Raw genomic sequence first — 24,155 nt, forward strand, 5'->3', positions numbered from 1 at the left:
TGAAACCCTGCCTCAGAGAAAACAAAACAAAACAATTTCTTCAGTGACTGTCCAAAGAATACAGCATACTGGCTGGGCGAGGTGGCTCACACCTATAATCCTGGCACTTTGGGAGGCCGAGGTGGGCAGATCACGAGGTCAGGAGATCGAGACCATCCTGGCTAACACCGTGAAACCCTGTGTCTACCAAAAAAAATACAAACAAAATTAGCTGGACGTGGTGGCGGGTGCCTGTAGTCCCACCTACTCGGGAGGCTGAGGCAGGAGAATGACGTGAACCCGGGAGGTGGAGCTTGCAGTGAGCTGAGATTGCTCCACCGCACTCCAGCCTGGGCGACAGACGACGGAGCGAGAATCCATCTCAAAAACCAAAACAAAACAAAACAGAAAAAACTACAGCATACTTTCTTGACTTACTACAGTCTGAAATAAAATATTACTTTGGCCACTTCTCAAGTAATACTGGGACTATTAGTTTTTTCCAGTTCATTGTTCTTTCTTCTACACTGTCTTAACTATCTATTAAGCTCTTAATTTCATTTCTAAAATTGCCAGTTGATTCTTTTTTTATGAAATCCAATTCTCTGTGAAATTCTCTATAATTTTATGTATCTTTCCCGTCTTTCCTCTGTTTTCTTAAATATATTACTCATAGTTATTTGGATTTCAGGACTTCTGTTTGTATGCAAAGTAAATTTTTTAAATGCCCTACATTTTGTATGAAAGCAACAGTTTTCAAACTTTTTTGTCTCATACCAAAAAAGACTTTATATGGATTCTGTGAGTATTTACAATAATAGAAATTAACACTGAGTAATTGTTTTCTTTTTCTTTGTTTTCGTTGAGACAGGGTCTTGTTCCATTGCCCAGGCTGGAGTGCAGTGGTGTGATCACAGCTCACTTCAGCCTCGGCTTCTCAGACTCAAGCAATCGTCTCACCCCAGCCTCTCAAGTACTTGGGACAATAGGCGTGTGCCAACATACCCAGCTAATTTTTTATTTTTATCTTTGTACAGATGGAATCTCACTGTGTTGCCCAGGTCCCGAACTCATGGACTCAAGCAGTCCTCCCACGCTGGCCTCTCAAAGTGCTGGGATTACAGGCATGAGCCACTGTGTTGGCCTAAAACTGAGCAAGTTTAAATATATTTACCTATTAATTCATTTTAAAATATTAAACTTGTCATATTATAATCTTTATAAAAATTTGTCTTTTCCACAATAAAATTTGAGAAGACTAATGAGTAAAGTGACATTGTTTTACCTTTTTGCACCTCTCTTTTAATGTCTGGCTTAACAGAAAGTACCCTGATACTTATATCAACCTCTACATTTATTCTCTTGTGATACATTGTTTTGTTTAAATGTATGAAGAAAATACGACTTCACACAAATGAGTAGTTGGGAAAGGAAATAGTATTTTATTCATCTTTTCAGATAATTGCAGATATTCTTCATTGCTGCTAAACCAGAACTCAACAAGTGGTAGTTTCTTAAAGATTAGTTGCATTGTGGAACCTGAAACCATGCCAATGAACTTTCAAAGTCTCTTATATTAAAATCCATTGGTCTATCTTTTACTTTGAATTTTCTTTTTTCCCATCTGTGATTTTGTAACATCATTCATTGGTCATTTGGGGAATACTGCTTCACTGAGAGTTACAAATCATCCAAGTGTTGATGTATTTCATTTTATCAGTATTTCTAAAGATGTGGTCCCCACACTGTCAGCAGCTTCCCCTGGGCATTTGTTAGACATGCAAACTCTTGGGTTCTACCCTAGACCTACTTAATCAGAAACCCTGTGGTTGGGGCCCAGCATTTTGTGTTTTACGAAGCCCTCCAGTTGATTCTAATGTACACTAATGTTTGAGAACCACTGCTCTACGGGTTCCAGCCGGGTTTCTGGGGTGTTCAGTGGGGTTCCTATGCCTGGAAGGTTCTGATCTCTAATCACAGTCTCCTTAGCATTTTGAAACTTCCAAAAACTTTACTATGCTTTTCAGAAGCTTCTTGCTTTTTTCAGAAACTTTCTATTTTGCTTCTACCCTGTACAAGTTCAGAATTTGGTATGTACTTAGAGGGAAAAATCAGCTGTGTATCAGGCTCTATTTTCAAGCTTGCCTTTGTCAGTTGAGTTCTAAATCTTTGAGTCTACAGTTTTTGTCTTAGCAGCTTGTGATACCTTGCCTGCCCCAGCAGCAGCCTTCTTGTGTCCTTTGCCCATACTTTTAATTTCTTGCCTTACACCAAGCATCGTCAAATAATCTAAGGGAAAAAGCAATTTCAGAATGTCATTTTACCTCTCTAAGTTTCCTCCCCTTCCGGAATCTTTGGACCCTCAAGTCATGTTTTCTTAGAAGTTTCTCTATAAGACTAGTTCAAGAGGTGGGGTTTTTTAGTAGTGGTTTCATTTTTGTTGTGAATTTTGTCTGGCTTTTTTTAAGTTGCTTTCAATGTGAGCATCTAACGTACTACTCCATCATAACCAAAAACAAAAGTAAAGAAAGTTACTTTTGAGACAGTATGACAAATGAATTGACTAGCCGGTCATCTAGGAGGCTGGTAGGGTAATCTGAGTGAGAAATAATGATGACCTAGTTTAGGATGGAGACAAAGTGAATTTGAGATATGTTTTAGAAATAGAAGCAACAGTTGCTGCCACTTGATTTGACACAGGACATTTAGTATTTCCCCTTGATTTCTGAGTCAAAAAATTAGGTAGATGGTGGAGCTATTTACCGAAATGGGGATGATCTAGAGTGGACAAGTGGATTGTAAACAGGTTTAGGAGAAAAAAAAATATTGTCTTGATGTTAAATGAATTAGTCAGTAGATTGTCCAAGTGGGAATGGAGAATAGGAATTGAATAAATGACTCTAGAGTTCAGAGAAGCAGACTGGACTTAAGAATCATCAACTTAAGATGGTGTTGAAACCAACTTTAAGAGGTCATGAGAAGAGAAAGTAAGGATAGAAATAGGAGGGAAAAAACCGGAACATCCAGGTCTAAGGAACCAAACACGTATAGATCAAGTTAATAAACAGGAAATCATCAAAGGAGACAGAAGGAAAAAAATGTAAGGAGAAAATGATACCATAGAAGCTAAGACAGGAATATATTTAAGGAAACCAAGTGATAAACTGGGCTGTATGCTGCTGTGAGAACCATTAAAATAAGGATAGAGAGGGGGGTCCAGAGTATTTTTTTCCACATTGGAAGACTTTGATGACCTTAAACAGTTTTAATTGGTGCTGGGCTAAGGAGTGAAAAGATACGGAAGTTGAGTTAGCTTATATACACAGCTATTTTGAGAAGTTTTGTGAGGAAGAGAAGGAGAGAAGTGGAATAGTATCTGCAAGAGAGGGATGAGTCATTAAGAGAAAAATTTATATTTTTTGTTTTCTTTTGCTTTTTACTTTTGTTTTTTAATTATAAAAGCTTGAATAGTTTTTAGCCAATGGTAATGATCAACTAGAGAAGGTGATGATTTAGAAGAGATTAAATGTTGGGGGAATAAATATAATGTTTTAAGTCTCAAAAGTCAATTGTATAATTATGGGACAGAGATTTGACAGTGTTTCATGTGGAAAAGAGCCGTAGGACATGCATTTGATCTCAAGGCCTATAAGATTAAATAGCATAAAAGCTGCTAAAATTTTAATGTGGTCCTAAGCTGCATAAAGGACACATAGTATCTTTACTAAAGACCAAATATTACTGCAGTCCTCAGTGTTTATTTGTTATGCATTGATTCAATTAACATTTATCCAGCTGTACTGAGCTAGGCATTTAGATCTTATCTAGAATTTTGTGTCTGTTTCTGGATCCCAGATTTTTTAAGGATACTGACAAATCACATATTCAGAGGAAATTGAATAGGATCATGAAGTGTCTGGAAACAATGTCATATGAGCAATTATTCATTCAACAAAATGTATTGAGTACTTAATATAAGCCAGATAATGCACTAGATACTGAAGAAGATAACTGAAGGCCTTGCTGTTAGGAATCTTATATTCCACTGTGAGAGACAATAGTAGATAGGTAATTGGTAGTTTAAAAATGGCCGCAGATTCTTCATAGCTCCTCCATCAAGAGGTGGTCTGATTTTTCACCCTTTGTGTTCAGGCTGGCCTTTGTCATTTGCTTTGACCAATAGAATATAGCAAAAAATGACATTATGTGATTTCTGAGCCTAGGCCTCACAAAGCATTGCAGCTTCAGCTCTTACCTTCTTAGATCCTTGAGACCACCAAGTGAAGAAGACGAAGCTGTCCACCTGAAGGATGAAAGACCAAGTAGAGAGAGGCCTAGCTGTCCCAGCTTAAGCCCTAATGAGGCCATCCTGGACCACCCAGCTCAGAAGAACCACCCTGCCAATCCACAGAAAAGTGAGAAATAAAAAGAACATTGTTGCTTTTAGCCACTAAGTTTTGGGGTGGTTTGTTATGCAGAAAAGGCTGATATAAAAAATGCCCATGATGTCATGGATCATAAGCGCTTTGAAGAAAAAGCAGAGCATGAGATAGAGAATGGCAGCTGGAGGGGAGGCGGATGCTGATTTACTTATAGCCTTCTTAGAAATTCTGTCTAAGGGGATAATATTTGAGCAGAGACCTAAGGCAGTAAGTCATGCAAAATGAAGAAAGAGTATTTCAGGCTGAAGAAACACCAAGTGCATAGGTCCTGAAATGAGAGCATATGGTTTGTTTCTGGATTTATAAGCAGATCAGCTGGAGCATTAGCAAGCAAAGGGGAGAGTGGTAGGAAATACAATTGGAGAGGAAGCCCAAGGCTAAATGATGGAGTGGCTTGCAAGCCGTACTACAAACTGCAGGTTTTATTTTTAGGTATTATGGGAATGCTCTTACCTGTTTTGCAATATTAGGAACACTATTTTGGCAGCTATGAAGCAAATAGGGAGTCAAGAGCGGAAGCAAGGAAGTCACTAGAGAAAATTGTAGTAATCCAAGAGAATGATACTGTTTTGGATGAGGGTTGTTGTAGTAGAGGAGGTCAGGGGAAAAAAAAAAAAAAGGGGGGGTCTAGGCCAGGCACGGTGGCTCATGCCTGTAGTCCCAGCACTTTGGGAGGCCAAGGCGGGCAGATCACCTGAGGTTGGGAGTTCGAGACCAGCCTGACCAACATGGAGAAACCCCATCTCTACTAAAAATACAAAATTAGCTGGGTGTGGTGGTGCATGCCTGTAATCCCAGCTACTCGGGAAGCTAATCCCAGCTACTTGGGAGGCTGAGGCAGGAGTATCACTTTAACCTGGGAGGCGGAGGTTGCGGTGAGCCAAGATCTAGCCTTTGCACTCCAGCCTGGGCAACAAGAGCGAAACTGTTTCAAACAAAAAGGTCTAATTCCAGATATATTTTGAAGGAATACCCAACAAAGCTTATGAATCAAGGGTAAGAAAAAATGAAGAAAGATGACTCCTAGGCTTTTGGCCAAAGCAATGGTTAAAGAAAAAGAAAATTTGCTGAGAAACTTAGAGGGGATCTTTGCAATATCAAATACCTAAAATGTGGCATGTATATGTGAAGTCCCTCTTCTATGCCTCTATGAGAACAGAGTTATGTTCACTGAGAAGAAACTCTAAGCAGTGAAAATTTGACCCCTATAAGGAAGACTTTTCTTGTAGCTGGAACGCAAGACATCAGTCAGCTAGTAATTATTGAGGCTTCTGGAAGTCGGTAGAACAGGGTCCTCTTCTAGACATTGGAGCTACAGCTCCAATGGAAAAAGTGATGTGCAGATAGAGGCAGCAAAGGTAATTTGATTGAAAACTACTAGAGAGGAACTTATTAGTGATGTCATAGAAGGAATTCATTTATTGGGTAAGAGGTAGAACCCTTCCAACTCTGGGTTTCTGTGATTCTCTAATGATCTGATAAACCAAATCAGACTCAAATATTTTTCTTCAGATCCCCTTGTCTCTGCATTATTTTTTTAATGCTATATTGAGATATAATTCACATACCATACCAGTTCATCCATTTAAGGTATACAGTTCAGTAGTTCTGGCATATTCCTAGACATATGCAAACATCACACTTAATTTTGGAACATTTTCATCACCTCAGGAAGAAACCCCTTTAGCCATTGATCTGTCTGTCTGTCCTTGTCCTAGTACCACACTGTCTTGATTAGTGTTGCTTTGTAGTAAGTTTTAATATTGTGAAGTATGAGTCCTTCTACTTTATTCTTATTTTGTAGAATTGTTTTGGCTATTCTTGGTCCTTCTGTAATAATTCCATATGAATTTTAGAACCAACTTGTCAATTTCTACGGGGAAATCAGCTGAGATTTTTGATAAGGATTGCATTAAATCTGTAAAGTGGGGAATTTTGCCATTTTAACAGTGTTAAGTCTTCTGATCCACAGAGACAGGATGCTTTTCTATTTATTTAGATCTTCCTTAATTTCTTTCAACAATGTTTTGTAGTTTACAAGTCTGAGTTTTGTACTTCTTTTGTTAAATTTATTCCTGTTTTATTCTTTTTAATGCTATTGTGAATGGAATTATTTTTATAATTTTATTTTCAGATTGTTTATTATAAATGTATAGAAATACTGAGTTGTAATTAATCTTTTATCCCATAACCTTCCTGAACTTATTTAATTAGGTCTAATAGTTATTAGTAGATTCTTTAGGATTTTCAGTATACAAGATCAGGTCATCTAGGAATAGTGATAGTCTTACTTCTTGCTTTCCAGTCTGGATGTCTTTTTGTTTTTTAACCTCATTTTCACCACCATTACAATGTTGACTAGGATCATTAAGAACAGACATCCTTGTCTTTCTTCTGGTCTTAGGGAAAAGCATCCAGTCTTTCTCCATTCAATCCGTGGGTTTTTTGTAGATGCTTTTTATCTACAAACATACTAACACTTAGACAGCTTCTCTGTATTCCTAGTTTGCTGGGTGCTTTTTTCACGAAAGGGTGTTGAATTTTGTCAAATGCTTTTTCTCCATGTATTGAGATCATTATGTGAATTTTATTTTCTTTTGATGAGATTGGTTATGTTTATTTTTTGGTGCTTAAACCAAACTTGCATCCCTGTGTTAAATCCCACAGGGATGCAAGGTTTATAATTCCTGCATCCCTTGGTTGGTCATGGTTTATAGTTCTTTTTATATGTTGCTGGGTTTGGTTTGCTGGTATTGTGTTTTAGTATCTTTGCATCCATACTTATAAGATATATTGATCAGGCCGGGCGCGGTGGCTCAAGCCTGTAATCCCAGCACTTTGGGAGGCCGAGACGGGCGGATCACGAGGTCACAAGATCAAGACCATCCTAGCTAACATGGTGAAACCCCGTCTCTACTAAAAAAAATAGAAAAAACTAGCCGGGCGAGGTGGCGGGCGCCTGTAGTCCCAGCTACTCCGGAGGCTGAGGCAGGAGAATGGCGTGAACCCGGGAGGCGGAGCTTGCAGTGAGCTGAGATCCGGCCACTGCACTCCAGCCTGGGTGCCAGAGCGAGACTCCGTCTCAAAAAAAAAAAAAAAAAAAAAAAAAAAAAGATATATTGATCAGTAGCTTTCTTGTGATATCTTTATCTGGTTTTGGCATGATGATAATATAGGCTTTATAAAATAAATTAGGAAATGTTCTCTCTTCTATAAGCCATCAGGGGCTGGGCTTTTCTTTGTGGGTAGTTTTTTGTTTACTGATTCAGTCTCTTGTTACAGGAATATTCAAGTTGTCTCTTCTTGAGTCAGTATCAGTAGTTTGTATCTTTGAGGAGCTTGTCCATTTTCTCTAAATTATCTAATTTATTGACATACAGTAGTTTCTCTTCTTTTTCCATTGTCTTAGGTTGAATATTAAGTTATTGATTTGAAGTTTTGTTTTTTGTTTTTTTTTGAAACAGGGTCTCACTGTCACCCAGACTGGAGTGACACTGTCACCCAGACTGGAGTGACACTGTCACCCAGACTGGAGTGACACTGTCACCCAGACTGGAGTGACACTGTCACCCAGACTGGAGTGACACTGTCACCCAGACTGGAGTGACACAGTCATAGCTCACTGCAGCCTCGACCCCTGGGCTTAAGTGATCCTTCCACCTTAGCCTCCTGATTAGCTGAGACTACAGGCACATGTCACCTTTCTCAGCTAATTTTTGTATTTTTTGTAGAGATAGGGTTTTTGCCCTGTTGCCAGGCTGGTCTCAAATTCCTGAGATCTGCTCCACCCTCCCCCTCCCAAAGTGCTGGGATTACAAGTGTGACCCACTGTGCCCAGCCATCTTCTTTTTTTAACATGGATATTTGTAGCTATAAATTTCTCTGCACCGCTATCGCTGTGTCCCATAAGCTATAGGTGGTGGTATTCATGTTTAAGGTCATTCTATTATGGTAGGATAATATAATGTATTATTTATGTCCTTTTCAACTTATTAAGGTTTGTTTTATGGCCTAGTATATGCTCTGTCCTGGAGAATATCCTCTGTGCATTTGGGAAGAATTGCATATTCTGTTGTTGGGTAGTGTTCTATAAATATCTGTTAGGTGTTGTTAGTTTATAGTATTAAGTCTTCTGTTTCCTTGTTGATCTTTTGTGTGGTTGTTCTGTTATTGAAAGTGGGGTATTAGCTGGAATTATAAAATATTTATTCATTTCTTAGTTTCTGTTTTTGTTTTGGTTGGTTTTTGCTTCATATATTTTGGTGCTCTATTGTTAGGTACACATAGGTTTACAGTTGTTCCATCTTCCAGATTGATTGGCCCATTTTTCATTATGGAATGTCCCTTTTTGTCTCTGATAACATTTTTGGTTTCCAAGTTCACTTTGTCTCATTAACTACTATAGCTTTTCAGTGATTGCTGCTGTCAGGATATGTCTTTTTCCATCCTTTTACTTTCAGTATTTTTGTCTTCAAATCTAAGTGTGTCTCCTATAGAGAACATATAGTTGGGTCATGCTTGTTTGCTTTTCTTCTATTTTTAATCGAGACAGTGTCTTGCAATATTGCACAGGCTAGCCTCAAAATCCTGAACTCAAGTGATCCTCCTGCCTCGGCCTCCCAAAGTGCTGGGTTTATAGGCATTGAGCCACTGCACCTGGCTGGATCATGTTGTCATTTAATCCGGTCTGACAGCCTTTGCCTTTTGACTAGATTGTTTAATCCATTCTCATTTAGTGTTATTATTTATTATTTATTTTTATTTCAATAGTTTTGGGGGAACAAGTGGTGTTTGGTTGCATGGAAAAGCTTTTTTATGGTGATTTCTGAGATTTTGGTGTGCTCATCACCCAAGCAGTGTACACTGTACCCAATGTGTAGTCTTTCATCCGTCATCTCCTTTTTCTCTCTTCCCCCCAAGTCTCCAAAGTCCATTATATCATTCTTATGCCCTTGTGTCCTCATAGCTTAGCTTCCACTTATAGTGAGAATATACACTGATTGGTTTTCCATTCCGGAGTTACTTCGCATAGAATGATGGTCTCCAATTCCATCCAGTTTGCTGCAAATGCCATTATTTTATTTCTTTTTATGGCTGAGTAGTATTCCATTACATATATGTACCATATTTTCTTTATCCTCATGTTGGTTGATGGGCATTTAGGCTGGTTCCATATTTTTACAATTGTGAATTGTGCTGCTATAAGCATGTGTGTACAATTTTTCATAGTGGTTTTACTAGTTTATACTCCCACCAACAGTGTAACAGTGTTCCCTTTTCACCACATCCATGCCAACATTTATAATTTTTTGATTTTTTAATTATGGCCATTCTTGGAGGAGTCAGATGGTATGGCATTGTGGTTTTGATTTGCATTTCCCTGATAAATAGTGATATTGAGCTTTTTAAAATATGTGTGTCGGCCATTTGTGTATCTTTTTTTGAGAATTGTCTTTTCGTGTCCTTAGCACACTTTTTGATGGGATTATTTATTTTTTTCTTGCTGATTGGTTTGAGTTTCTTACAGATTCTGGATATTAACCCTTTGTCTGATACACAGTTTGTGAAGATTTTCTCCTACTCTTTGTGGGTTGTCCGTTTATTCTGCTGATTATTTCTTTTGCTGTGCAGAAGCTTGACTGAAAGCTTTTATTATGAATGTGTGTTGAATTTTCTGAAGCTATTGGCATGATTATTTATTTTGGCTGGGCGCGGTGACTCATGCCTGTAATCCCAGCACTTTGGGAGGCCAGGGCAGGCAGATCACCTGAGATTGGGGGTTCAAGACCAGCCTGACCAACGTGGAGAAACCTCATCTCTACCAAAAATACAAAATTAGCCGGGCATGGTGGTACATGCCTATAATCCCAGCTACTCGGAAGGCTGAGGCAGGAGAATCGCTTGAACCCGGGAGGCAGAGGCTGCAGTGAGCCAAAATCTAGCCGTTGCACTGCAGCCTGGGCAACAAAAGAGAAACTGTGTGTCAAAAAAATAAATTAATAAATATATATTTATTTTTTATTCTGTTAATGTGGTAAATTACATCAATTAATTTTTGGATATGTAAGCCAGTCTTGCATTCCTGATATAAACCTAACTTGGTCATCATATCTAGTCTGATTTGATAAGTGAATATTTTGTTTGTTTTGCACCTGTGCTCATGAGAGATATGGATCTGTGGTTTCCCTGTGACATTTTCATTAGGGTTTGTTATCAAAGATATGCTAACCTCATAAAAAGAGTTGAAAGTGTTTTCTTTCTCTTCTGTTTTTCGGAAAAATTCAACAAAATCATGGCCAGGATTATTATTTTTTGGGAAGATTTTTAATTACATGTTTAGCTTCTTAAATATTCTTTTGATTTTCCATTTCTTCTTATATTAGTTTTGAAAGGTTTTCTTTTTCTTGGAATTTATCTTTTACATTTTTACATGCTCTGACATGAAGTTGATTACTTTTTTAGAGAACTGATCTTTCATTGTGTTGATTCTCTCTCAAATGCTAATTTCTATTGTGCTACCTTCCTTGATGCGTGAGTTATTTAGGAGTGTATTGATTAATATTCAAACGTTGGCATCTTCTAGATGTGTTTGTTATTGATTTCTAGTTTAGTTCTCCTCTGGTCAGTTAACAGACTCTGTTTCAGTGTTTCTCAAACTCTGTTGGAGGACTTTTTTTTTTTTCTCTCTCAATCTCTGGTGGACTGACAGCTTTTGTAAAATACAATGAAAATGAAATGAGAAAATTGAGGAAAAAAGTATGTATATAAGATCCAGGTTTTACAGGGGTACACTATTATTTCAAACAGCTATATTTTCTGAACACTTAATCTCAATTTCCAAACCTATGGTCTAATAGCAGTTGTAAATCAACATTCATCCATGGAAGACACTTTACATAGCACCATTTATTGTTATTTTAATCTTTGAAGTTTGTTGAGACTTACTTTATACCCTAGCACATGGTCAGTTACAGTAAATGTTCCATGTGCAGTTTAAAAGAAGATACATTCTACACTTGTAGGGCGGAATGTTTTATGTGTGTCAGTTAAATCAAGTTTGTTGATGTTATTTAACTTCAGTGTTCTTACTCTTTCATTTTGTCTACTTGTTTTATTCATTATTGAGAAGAGGGATCACTCACTAAGATTGTGGATTTGTGTGTTTTTCCATTTGGTTTTCTCCTTTTTTTCTTTGTGTATTTTGAGGGCTATCTTATTAGGTATATTCAAATTTACAATTGCCTTCTCTTACCAGTAGACTGACCCTTGTAACACTGTGAAATTGCCCGTTTTAGTTTTGCATTTTACCTTAAAATGTACTTTATCTTATAATTAGTATAACAATGTCAGCTTTATTTTTGATAGTGTATGTTTTTCTGTTTCTTAAAAGTATAGTCTCTTAATATATAGTCTGCTGGATTTTTATTAATCAACTTTATTGAGATATAATTTATATAGAATAAAATGCACCCATTTAAATGCATAATTTGATGAGTTCTGGCAAATATGTATGTGCATGTAACCACTAACAGTCAAGACATATACCATCTCCATAAGCTCCAGAGGTTCCTTTTTGCCCTTTCCCATTGCCAATCCCTCCCCACAGCCTGGGCAGTCCACAGCCTGGGCAGTCACCATTCTTCTTTCTGCCATAGACTATAGGTTAGACATATCTTTTATTTTATTTTATTTTATTTTATTTTATTTTATTTTTTTTGAGACAGAGTCTAGCTGTCGCCAAGGCTGGAGTGCAGTGGCACGATCTCGGCTCACTGCAACATCAACCTCTGCCTCCCGGGTTCATGCCATTCTCCTGCCTCAGCCTCCTGAGCAGCTGGGACTACAGGTGCCCGCCACCACACCCGGCTAATTTTTTTTATTTTTAGTAGAGACGGGGTTTCCCTAAAATTTTTTATATTTTTGTATTTTTAGTAGAGATGTGTTAGCCAGGATGCTCTTGATCTCCTGACCTCGTGATCCGCCCGCCTCGGCCTCCCAAAGTGCCGGGATTACAGGTCTGAGCCACTGTGCTCGGCCTTAGACATGTTTCATATATATGGAATAGTATTATATACTCTTATGTGTCTGGCTTCTTTGAAGGAAAAAAGCAGTGCAGAATGTTGGACTCATCATAGTACATTTTCCTTATCTCCAGGTCCCTCAAGACCTGACTGACTTGGTAGCCCTCCAGTGCTTTTATACTGATGTGTTTATATTTTATTTAGCTCTTCTAGTTGGGTGTCAGTGGCAGAGTTGGTCTTAAACATGATGGTTCACAGTAGCCAAAAGCAGAAGACCTCTGGCAATATTTAGTGGTAGAAGAACAAAGGTACAGAAATACCAAGGGTGAAGGTGAGTGTTCTAATTAAATGGAACTCACCGAATTCCCCCAGAAAACTGAGAGGGGTTGAAGAGTGTTATTTTCTTTATTCTTTTTCTTTTCTTTTTTGGAGATAGGGCCTCACTCTGTTGCCCAGGCTGGAGTGCAGTGGTGCGATCAAGGCTCACTGCAGCCTCAGGCTACAGGTGTGCACCACGACACCCAACTAATTTTTAAATTTTTTGTAGAGACAGAATCTTATTATGTTCCCCAGTCTGGTCTCAGACTCCTGGGCTCAAGCAGTCCTCTCACTTCAGCCTCCCAAAGTACTACGATGACAGGCATGAGCCACTGTGTACAGCCGAGAGTATTTTGTTTTCGTTAAATTTGGGGTATGCATCCTATCCTGTGTTATCAGTCAGGATTCACTGCCAGCAACTAGGTATTTTAACCAGGAGAACATTTAGCACAGGTTACACGTTGTTCGAAGATCTGAAGGAGCAAGTTCTACACTTGACCTACAAGAATCATTCCTAAACAATTACGCAGCTACTGTGTCAGGGAAGCTGCTGCCTCACAGGCTGCCACTAGAACTGTGGGAGAAGCACAGTTGCTGCCACCACTATAACCGCACTCTTGCTTACCGGTAGTAATAATGATAAAGAGGTTCAGCAAGAAAGGCTTTCCCGCATTTCAACCTTCCAAGTCTCACAAGAATGACTCTAATTAATGGAACCTGATGTGAATCAAACACTGCTTGAAGAGACTATAGGAATTGTAGTTTTGGACTGAGGAACTTCTCCAACTATTTAGAGGTAGAATGAGGGTCACAAGAACCAGTCCGAAATGTATAAGACTTTCTATCATCTAGGCCTTCAAACTGCTGAGTGAGCATATTACAGCCTATGATTGAAATATCCAGAATGCATATTAATCAAATGTTATGTTTAAGTTTAATTAATATTTTAATATTTGCTGAGGATATTCAAGACATTGAGGACATCACCCTGATAACTCTAAGAATTTAAACAGCTTACCACATTGACGTTACCTAATTCCTGATTGCTAGATCGTCTGCAAAGATAATCATGAAATCAACAGATTTCATAACCAAGTGCTTTAAACTTTTATCAGCTTTCTTTGTAACTCTTATAGCACATTCAAGGACATACTGTGATATATTCCATAAGTGTTTATAGCAATTCAGATCTTGATATGAAAATGTCAGTGGTATCCTCAAGGGCAAAGAGCTAAATATAGCTTTCTCCAGCATTACCCTTTCTACCACAACGCCATGTTTGTTGATGTATTTTCTTTGCTTTCTTTTCCGTTCATAAGTTGGGTGGTATGATATCAATAAAAGGCTGGAAAAAAGTCAGGACAATGTACACCAATATTAGCTAGATGCTTTTTGGTTTGTTGTAAGCTACTAAGACCTTATGATGTTTTCAGCAGGTATAGATGGTTTGCACTTAAGGGGAGAATACAAAATAAAAAACACAAAGAGACTGGTGAGCTGTAATATGATTGTTAGTCTGAGCGTTAAACAATGACAGTATTCAGGACTAGAAGTTAGAAGGCGCATGATGTTTAGCTTTCATGTGACAGTTTGGGGCTAGTATTTTTGTATGTCAAATAGGTTCTGTTTGTGATTTACAGTGATTCTGCATTTGAAATTCACCTCAGTTTTCCTCTTGCTGTTTACATTAGAAAGAATTCATTGCAAAGAACTCTAAAAAGGAACTGACTCAGTTTTATTTTGGGGCACTGTAAATCCAAAACTACACTCTGTCAGTATTCGAATAGAATCATTTCAGAGAACAAAAATTTATTTTGACCTTATTTTTGTCTCTCATTTATTAATATTAGATCATTTATCTCAAGTAAGTAGGTTTTTAGCACTGGGTAGTACATAGTTGCCTTTTTAAACATGCATTTTATTTTTGTGACATCATAAGACTTGATTAGTACTTTAAAAAGACCCCTTGGATTGATTTATGTTCTTCAAAAAGATACCCCTTTTCACACATGAATGTGTCTTTAAAAAAAAAAAAAAGAAAACAGTCATGGAAAAGACTGTTATTTTATTTACCTAACCATCCGCTTAATTTTAGAAAATTCTCTGGTCAAATACTGGAAAGGTGAATGTCTGACCCATGAAGTATTTGAGTATTTTTCAAGTTATTCCTGATCACAACTTTCTTTCATCATTTTTCTCAGAGGTTTTTTTTTAATTGTTGGATAGTTGTAGGACTTCACTAATCAAGTTTAATTTGTACTGTTTTGACTTCTAGTTAGCTTATAAAATAATTTGTCAGGATTAATGTGTGAGACAATATCAGAGAAGAGTATTTTTAGTATCAATGATGAAGTATATTTTAATTCATTTTTCTTTGTTGTCTCAGGTGGATCTCCTTACGTAGCGGCCAAAATAAATGAAGCAAAAGACTTGCTAGAATCTGGCACCAAACGTTGATTGATGCTTAAGGACCACGCTGAAGGAAAAAAAAAGAGGGGACTTCAAAAAAAAAAAAAAAAAAAAAAAAAAAAAAAAGACCTGCAAAATATTCTAAAACATGGTCTTCTTAATTTTCTGGATGGATTGACCACAATCTTATCTTCCATCATTAAGCTGTATAACAATAAAATAATAATAGTCTTGCTTTTTATTATCTTTTAAAGGATCTCCTTAAAATTCTATAACTGACCTTTTTTCTTATTTTCTTTGTTACATTCATACATTTTTAAGATTTTTGTTATGTTCTAAATCCCCTCCCCCCCACACACACACGTGTGCAAAAAGTATGATTATCAAGAATGCAATTGGGATTTGTGAGCAATGAGTAGAAGTTTTCTTATTGCTTATATTTGTACCCTAATTGTCTGTTTTTTTCAGGGAATTTGGGACTCTGCCTATATAAGGTGTTTTAAATGTCTTGAGAGCAAGTACTGGCTGATACCCCTTGGAGATATGATCTGAAATGTAATGGAATTTATTAAATGGTGTTTTGTAAAGTAAGGGTTAAGAACCCCGCTCCCTCTGAGACCCTATAGCTAAAGCATGAGGACTTGGAGAGCTACTAAAATGATTCACGTTTACAAAATGAGCCCTGTGAGGAAAGGTTGAGAGAAGTCTGAGGAATTTGTATTTAATTATATTCTCCCAGTACTGTATATTTATTCATTACTCAGTCTACAAATATTTATTGACCCCTTTGATGTGCAAGGCACTATCGTGGGTCCCCTGAGAGTTGCACGTATGAAGCAGTCATGGATCATGACCCAAAGGAACTTACATGTAGAGGAAGGATAAATCACACACATAGTGAATGCTGTTAGATACAGGTGATATATTTTAAAAGTTCAAAGGAAGAAAATAATATGTTAAACACTGCATGAGAGGAGGAATAAGTGGCATAGAGCTGGGCTTTAAAAAAGAAAAATAATCAGAGATACCATAATGATTGGTGAGGTGAGTCAGTGTTATTTCTTCTGAGATGAGTGTTATTCTGAGATGACAATTAGCAGAAATAGATATATAAATTGGAGTGATTAGAGTGCAGGGTTTCTAGAAAGCAAAGTTTGGACAGAGTGGTCATCAAAGGCCAGCTCTGTGACTTACACTGCATTAAATTAATTTCTTAAAACATAGTCCCTGATCATTATCACTTTACTATTCCAAAGGTGAAAGAACAGATTCAGATACAGAGTGCCAGCATTATTTCCCAGTATTCCTTTACAAATCTTGGGTTCATTTCAGGTAAACTGAACTACTGCATTTTCTGTATCTTAAAATACTTTTTAGATATCCTAGATGCATCTTTCAACTTGTAACATTCTGTAGTTTAGGAGTTCTCAACCTTGGCATTATTGACATGTTAGGCCAAATAATTCTTTTTTTGTGGGAGGTCTCTTGTGCATTTTAGATGATTAGCAATAATCCCTGACCTGTTATCTACTAAAGACTAGTCTTACCAGTTGTGACAACAAAAATGGTTCCAGATATTGCCAAATGCCCTTTAGAGGACAATAATCGCCCCCAGTTGAGAACCATTTCTGTAAAACTTTAATTACTATTTTTTCTTTTGGTTTATAAAATAATGATCCTGAATTAAATTGCTGGAACCTTAAAGTCGATAAAATATGGTTCTTGCTTTAAAGTCACCATACATGTCCTACTAATTTTCTCATGCTTTAGTGTTTTTCATTTTTCTCCTGTTATCCTTGTACCTAAGAATGCCATCCCAATCCCCAGATCCCCACCTGTCTAGGCATAGTTGAAGTCTAGGCATAGTTGAAGGCCAAGCTAAAATGTATCCCTCTTTTTCTGGTGCATCCAGCAAAAGTAATATCATGAATTATCAGCTCTCTGAGAGCAGCATCATATCTATCTTGTTTACTGTTACATTGGCAGCCAATAAATATTTGTTGAGTGAATGAATAAATCCCCATAGTACTTTATTCTTCACATGATACATACCTATAGGGGCTATAGCTTGGTACCTTGCGAAGCAACTCTTGGTGTAACATACCTTCTTTCTCATACTAAAATGCAAGAACCTTCAGAGCAAGAATATTGCCATTCATCTTTGTAACCTCTTTACTCTGGAGCACTTGCATTTAGCAGGCATCATAAAGTTTTACATACTAAGAAAATGTTGCTGTTTTCTGAATACTATGCATCAAAACATGTTACTGCTAATTTGGAAAGTTCTGCTAAGGAATATTGGGGCACCCTCAGTTGCACCTTTTAATTGATGTCATATTTTCCTAATCCATACTTTATTCATGAGAATTTGAGTCACCCCAGCATTAGCTTAGAATTTCCTTAATTCCTGTTTTCTTTGCAGGTACCTTGGAGCCAGGTCTGCTTTTGAATACTATCCTCCTGTTATGTGACCTTGGGCAGTTACTCAGTTTTCTAGTCAATAACCTGTATCTATAAAATAGAGAAAATAATCCTATCAAATATGGTTATTGTAGAGAATAAGGATGTATAAAGCATTTAGTCACATAAATGCTCAAAAAATATAATTTTTACTTCCTTCACTGCCTCATTTAGTTAGTTTTATCTTTAAAAATACCTCGGATTCAGGGTAAAGTTTCAGGTATGTCCCAGTAATCATTTATTTCACCCTTGAATCTGCAATTTGGGTAGAACATGGTGGGGACAGCTCGTCTGCATTCCTTGCAGCATTAACAGGCTGGAGGCACCAGTTCTCCGGCCAGCAAGTTGGGCCTGGTTGTTGGCTGAGAGCCTCGGTTTTTCTCTCTGCTTAGGTTCCTATTTACACAGGCTTCTCCACAGGGCTACTAGAGCATCGTCACCATAGCAGCTGTCTTATAACAGAGTGTTCCAAGAGACAAAAAATGGAAGCTGCCAGATTGCCCTGGGTCTGGAAACTGTCAGGGCGTCACTTGTGCCATATTCAGTTGGTCTAAGAATTACAGAGCCTGCCTCGATTCAAAGGGAGAGGATAGAAAGGACTGAAAGAATCAGTGGTCATCTTTAATATGCAACAGGACAGGGTTGGGATTTTTTCTTCCCCTTGAGTCTGTGAAGGCATTACTTAAAAAAATCAGGCATATACAATTGAACTACAGCTACTTGGAGTATAAGCTCAGAAAGTTTCAGATAATAAGTACAACTACTATTTTTCTGCTGTTATCCTTGTACCTAAGGATGCCATCCTAATCCCCAGATCTCCACAACTATACCTACATAGTTGAAGGCCAAGCTAAAATGTATCCCTCTCTTTCTGGTGCATCCAGCAAAAGTAATATCATGAATTATGAGCTCTCTGAGAACAGGGATCATATCTGTCTTGTTTACTGTTGCAGTGAATAAGTACAGTTGCAGATACTCAGGAGTAATTCTCTCAATGGCAGTATACTTATAAAACTGAATTTTCACCAGCTACACACCCTTCCCCCCAAACTCCTTATCTGTAAAGAGCTTGTTTGGTTACCTGTCTTCAGTAAAGATTGTGCTTGCATATTTGCTGTCATTGCATATTCTGCTTAATTAAGTCCTGTTGATATTGCAGTTTCTGTGTATTCTTACATCTTAGATGCAATCTGAGGGACTAGGAAGGCCTTTTAAAAATAAAACAATTCAGATTGCAGAGGAAGTGTAAGTCATGGACAGTTAATTAAAGGGGAACATAGAATGCTATTTAGATTTTAGTTGATGGTGCCAATCTTCAGCGTAAAGTCACAAGTGGAGAGAAGTTTAGTAAGGAAAAAATGTTGGGCTTGGAATGCATTGTTTAGTCTTCAAAGCACTTTACTTTTTGTGAAATATATTTTAGACATTCAGCAAATATTGAATACTTACTATATCAGGCAGTAAAGATATAAGTTCATTCTTAAAATGTTCATGTTCAAGCTAAATACAAAAAAAAAAAATAAGTTCTTAAACAGAAAACTCTTTCCCTCATACTTTTTAATTAACAAGACATATAGGAGTTGCATTAATGGGCATGCTTATGATTGATCATCCAGCAGTGTCATTAGAAATACATTTTATTCATGTGCAGGAATCTTTTGGTTGTCATGGGGAACCTTGAACACAGAAAAGAGCTTTTTATTGATAAGGTAATTCAACACACTTGACAATTAGCTTAATACGGTTTAATACCATTTGTGGGAGAAGATGAATCAGCCAGGCTCTTTATGTCAAGAATATGAAGTTTCTCTGACTCAACCAACTTAAGATGAGCTACAGAGACTGCAGTGAAAAGTGAAATATCCAAGTACTCCAGCTTATTTCACACAGTGGAACCATGCTGTCCTCTGGCACCCTGCACCTTACCCAACAGTCATCAACCAGATACAGGCTCCTGGCTGCAAGGAGGATTTGATGGGAATGAGTAAATGTGTCAGCATAGTCCCTCCCTTCTAATGGAAAAGCAACCTCAAGAGCAAATCCTATTAATGGGTGGATCAGTATCGTCTACTTGTCAAAAACATTCCATGAATTATGAATCAAAATTTTATTTATGGTGGCATTGCACACGTTAAGAGATTAGGATTTTTGTTAGCATAATTTATTAGCTGGAAAAGTTGAGAAGGTTCTTTGGACTCATTTTTGTAGGTGGAACCTAAGTGATCTGGATCATTGCCCACCAGCGAAATTGCTGGGCATGGCGGACAAAGAAAATGTTCCTTCTAATGATTTTTTATGAGCTGAGTAGCTATTGTTCCCAGCTGAGTGCTCTTTTCCTCTTTTTATTGTTGCTGAGCAAAAGAATTTATAAAAAGCTCTTTCTTTTGTATTAAAAACCCTGCTCAACTGAAATGCAAGTTCATTAAGTAATGTTCATTTCTCTTCCTGCCATAATAACCCTTTCGCTCTCTGTTCGATTCAACAGTGTCTAGCAGCACTGGTCAAAATTTTAAGTCTGAACAGACTATATTACATAGATGTAGAGAAATAGATATTCAATCTTCAGCATTAAGGCGGAGCTTAATTTCACATGAGTAGAATATGATCACTTAGGCTAGATGTTGGCCATAAATTTCAAATTAGTATCTCAACTTAGCGGGGGGCAATCAACAGTGGCAAACTTCAATTATGACAGGATAAAAATCACATAGAGATAGTTCAATATGGACATCTAAACTATAATGCTAAATGCCAATAATTAGAATAAGTTCATTTTAAGAAAAGCAGTAATATTAGCTAACATTTGTTTAGTACCTGTGCCAAACATTTTGCCTATGTTACCTTGATTTTCGTAGCTAGCCTAAGAGGTACTATTATGTATCCCCGTTTTACAGGTTAACAAACAGGCTCAGAGGAGTTTAGGATCTTTTCCAAGATTACATAGCCAGTAAGTAATGAGACTAAGATCCAAATTCAGACTCTGAAACATACTCTTTATATTATATTGCACTTGTCCTAAAAATGTGGGAATCAGAATGAAGGGACTTGTATGACTTTTGGCTCATTCTTTGATGCACGTGGCCTGGAGTTATAAAGGATCCAGTGTCATTGTGCATCATGAGCAAGGAGTACCTAATCTCTTTAATTCTTCCCTGGAAGCTTATGACGTCCATCCAAGTGCACATAGCAAAAGTTCTGTTGTAAACTTTAGCAGAGTGAGTTTCTCTGACTCAGAGTGATGATGGAGGAAGCTTTGATGAGATTTTATCTGAAATGTTCATGGACAAGAGCTTTCAAGGAGAACATCCACAGCAAGGTTCCAAAAACAGCTCATGAAAGTGAAGCAGCAAGACCTTGCATGAGAAATGAAGAGAGAGCTCAATGTATTAAAGATGAAAACAAGAAGACCGAATTTATTGAAAGGAGCAGAGAGGCAATGAAAACAAGGCAACTGAAATGAGGTGACTTGCAGCAATTGAAAGGGAATTTCAGTACTTTTGTAGAATTTTAAAAAAATTGTTTTCTGCTGTTTATTTTCAATTTTGAACAGGGTTATTTGTTCATGCCATACTTATTTGCCAAATTCCAAAATTCTATCTATATAGTTTTACAGTTGTCTGGTGGAATCAATGGAACTTTAGTTACCAGTCAAATGCATCTTTGAGATTGTCCAGTTAATTCTCTATTTCTGGTAGCTGTAATAAATGTTGAAAAGGTTTCTAACTCCTGGAGAAAGTTTCTAACTCCTTATGACTCCTTATGACTAATATTCATAACAGACTTGTGAGTTCCTTGAACACGATACACCTGTATTCAAAAGAGTGTATTCCAAAGCTAACTCAGTGATCTTTCCATTTATCTATTGGATTAGCGGTGTCTTTGCTCTTTCCTTCTGTAAATGTGAATAGTTAAGGGTTGACTGCAGAAGTGTTTACACTTTGGCTTCCATGCCTCTGGAATGTTTGTGCTTTGGTGGTGAGATGTGAGACTATATTTGTATAGTCTGCATCTCTCAGGCTGCCCCAGAATGTTGTATAGTGCAGTGCCGAAGAAAGCAGCAGGTACACACAGAAATGGAGCCTTCCCTGGTTAACCCTGCTTGGATCTGAGTTACACTCTGTTTCTTGACTTCTTGGGACTTAGGTAATCAGTTTGCCTTATACTGTATCCCATTTTGTACTCGCTTACATACTACATTCTTGTTTGGGCTTTCCTTTCTTTCTTGTAAGCAGGTATTTTTTTAAAGCCAATATGTGAAAATACGGATACACTACAATTAAATAAAATGCTGTTGTGTTTGTTTTGCTTTAAAATTGTAAAGGATAAGCAATAAGATAGTTTTATCTACGTGGTTTTCCCAGTGCAGTTAAAATAAAACCTAACCTGCCAAAATTGAATTTACACTCAATTTTTCTGTTGTATAACTCTTGAAGAACACCTCATGTGTTATGTAACTTCATCTACATTGTGTACTCTTTTATTTATTAAAAGTCAATGTTAATCTTTCATTTTTTCTACACTTCCCTTTACTTCCTCATGAGATGCTCAGCCCAGTTGTCCCTCAGGACACAGTATCGATTGGTTCACTTTCAAAAGCAGCTATTAGAAACCCAAATCATAGACATGTGAATTTTCTCAGAAGCCAGTATTGAAACTTGGATTTTTACCTCTCATACCAAAATAAAGAAGGGAAAAAACAGAAATCAGCCCAACAATACCTTTAAATTGATTTTTATATTTATCTTGTAATGCAAATACCAAAGAAAAGTACCTAGTTCCGTGGTTTATTTACTTATATCTTGCCTCTGTTATCTTCATAACAATTTTTGGCCTTAGCACTTTTGACTGCATGAAGAACTCTAAACATAGGCAATGGTAATAGAAATGCTGACACATCTGAACCGTCGGCCCCAGAATATATTATTGAATATGACTGCACAAATGCCTGGGAACCTATACTTAGCGTGAAGAATAAGGCCACTGTTTTCAACTTCCAGCAGGAGGAGAGTACAGACAGATGAGCCCGCTGTTTCCCCTCTCTGGCTCTTCCATTGTCTTTCCCTGGCTCTTGTGTGTGTGTGTATGCAGGCAGGCACACACACGTACAAACACATCCTGCCCCATGGAGTGGTCACATCTTAATATCTACTGAGGCCAGTTAGACATTCTGTGGGCCGAGTATGTATTGCAGTTGCTTAACCGGCCTAGAGGTCTTACGATGTCATGGGCACCATCAAGTGATCTGTTTCCAAATCTGTAGAAGGAGGAGGACTGGTAGTGTTGGGCTTACATGACATAAAGGAGCTTGGATTTGTTTTCAGGAGATGAATGTGTTTTTCACAGCAGTCTGGTGAATTAAGAACAATACACAGAATCCCACAGCGAGCGTGTTCTATTTGACTCTGTTGATGGGATTTATGTATGGAACAACAATTTTCTGTATAGACATAATTGAATACATATTACCATGATCTGAAACCATGCAAGAATATGTATGGTGTGTGGGAAACCTGAAAACAGACACAACTGATGAAATTATTAGTTTACATTTTTTACTCAAAATATTTGTGAAGCAGCTATTCCCTACATATGCTCTATGTAGAAATGCAGAGACAAGTAGATGATTGTAATGTGTCACCATCTCTTTTTTGGACTGAACTTTTTTTTTTTTTTTTTTTTAAGATGGAGTTTCGCTCTTGTTGCTCAGGCTGGAGTGCAATGGCACGATCTTGGCTCACCGCAACCACCACTTCCTGGGTTCAAGCGATTCTCCTGCCTCAGCCTCCCGAGTAGCTGGGATTACAAGGACTGAATTTTTAATAGAGCAAGAATGCCAAAAGGGAAGTCCCTCAGATCTGGTGTGTGGCTCAGTAATGCCCTCAGCTCCATGCGGCTTCTTCCCTTAGGGCTCTGAGTAAAGTCTGTGGGTGTCAGAAGGTATGAGGGTCTCTTGTATTTAATAATATCAAGGGAGTACAGTGTTCTCCCTCAAAGCCTGGCCAGCAGTTACTCCTGGAGAAAGAAGAACAATCTGGCTAACAAATGTGTCACCCACGTAAACTGACCAGAAATATCTGGAGCCGTGAACACCTAGTTAGTGGGGTCAGCAATAGGCCCGGCAGTAATTGCTCAGTGCCTCGTGCACTAGCAGCAGTGGGAATTGCCGTAGTGTAAATTGGTTTTAGGGGCCAAATTGATCAACCAAAAGAGGCTCAGAGATTTTTGGTGTTCGGGTTACTGACAAGGGTTCCAACTTTCTGGATCACGTGATGAAATGCATGGCAGTTGACTCTGCTCTCCTCTAGGTTTTCTGTCTCCCTTCCAACCCCCATCAGCAACCGTTTCTTGTTCTTGAGGCTGCTTAGCCTAAGAACTTTTGGTCTTTGCTGTCTGGGAGTTACAAATCCACAATGGCAGTGAAAGCTTTTCTTTCTCCCTCCTCCATCCTTTCCTACTTTTGGCCTTTTTTCGCTTTTGCAGCAGTTACACTTGCATCCATCTGCTAGACACCCACAACATCAGGGCG

The 24,155-nt window shown here is 37.8% G+C and overlaps 1 protein-coding gene across 2 annotated transcripts in view; it reads left to right on the forward strand.

Moving 5' to 3' along the window:
• Positions 1-22,026, forward strand: part of DNAJC15 (DnaJ heat shock protein family (Hsp40) member C15) — a 354,888-nt gene extending 332,862 nt beyond the window's left edge. For both annotated transcript variants that reach the window (XM_050766239.1, XM_050766238.1), the window contains one exon: positions 15,147-22,026. In XM_050766239.1, the coding sequence (XP_050622196.1) occupies positions 15,147-15,217 (71 nt within the window). In that variant the 3' untranslated portion in view covers positions 15,218-22,026. The remainder of the gene's footprint in view (positions 1-15,146) is intronic.
• Positions 22,027-24,155: the final 2,129 nt, after the last annotated feature.

Source organism: Macaca thibetana, chromosome 17 (assembly GCF_024542745.1).
Source record: "Macaca thibetana thibetana isolate TM-01 chromosome 17, ASM2454274v1, whole genome shotgun sequence".
NCBI classification, from domain to species: Eukaryota; Metazoa; Chordata; class Mammalia; order Primates; family Cercopithecidae; genus Macaca; species Macaca thibetana.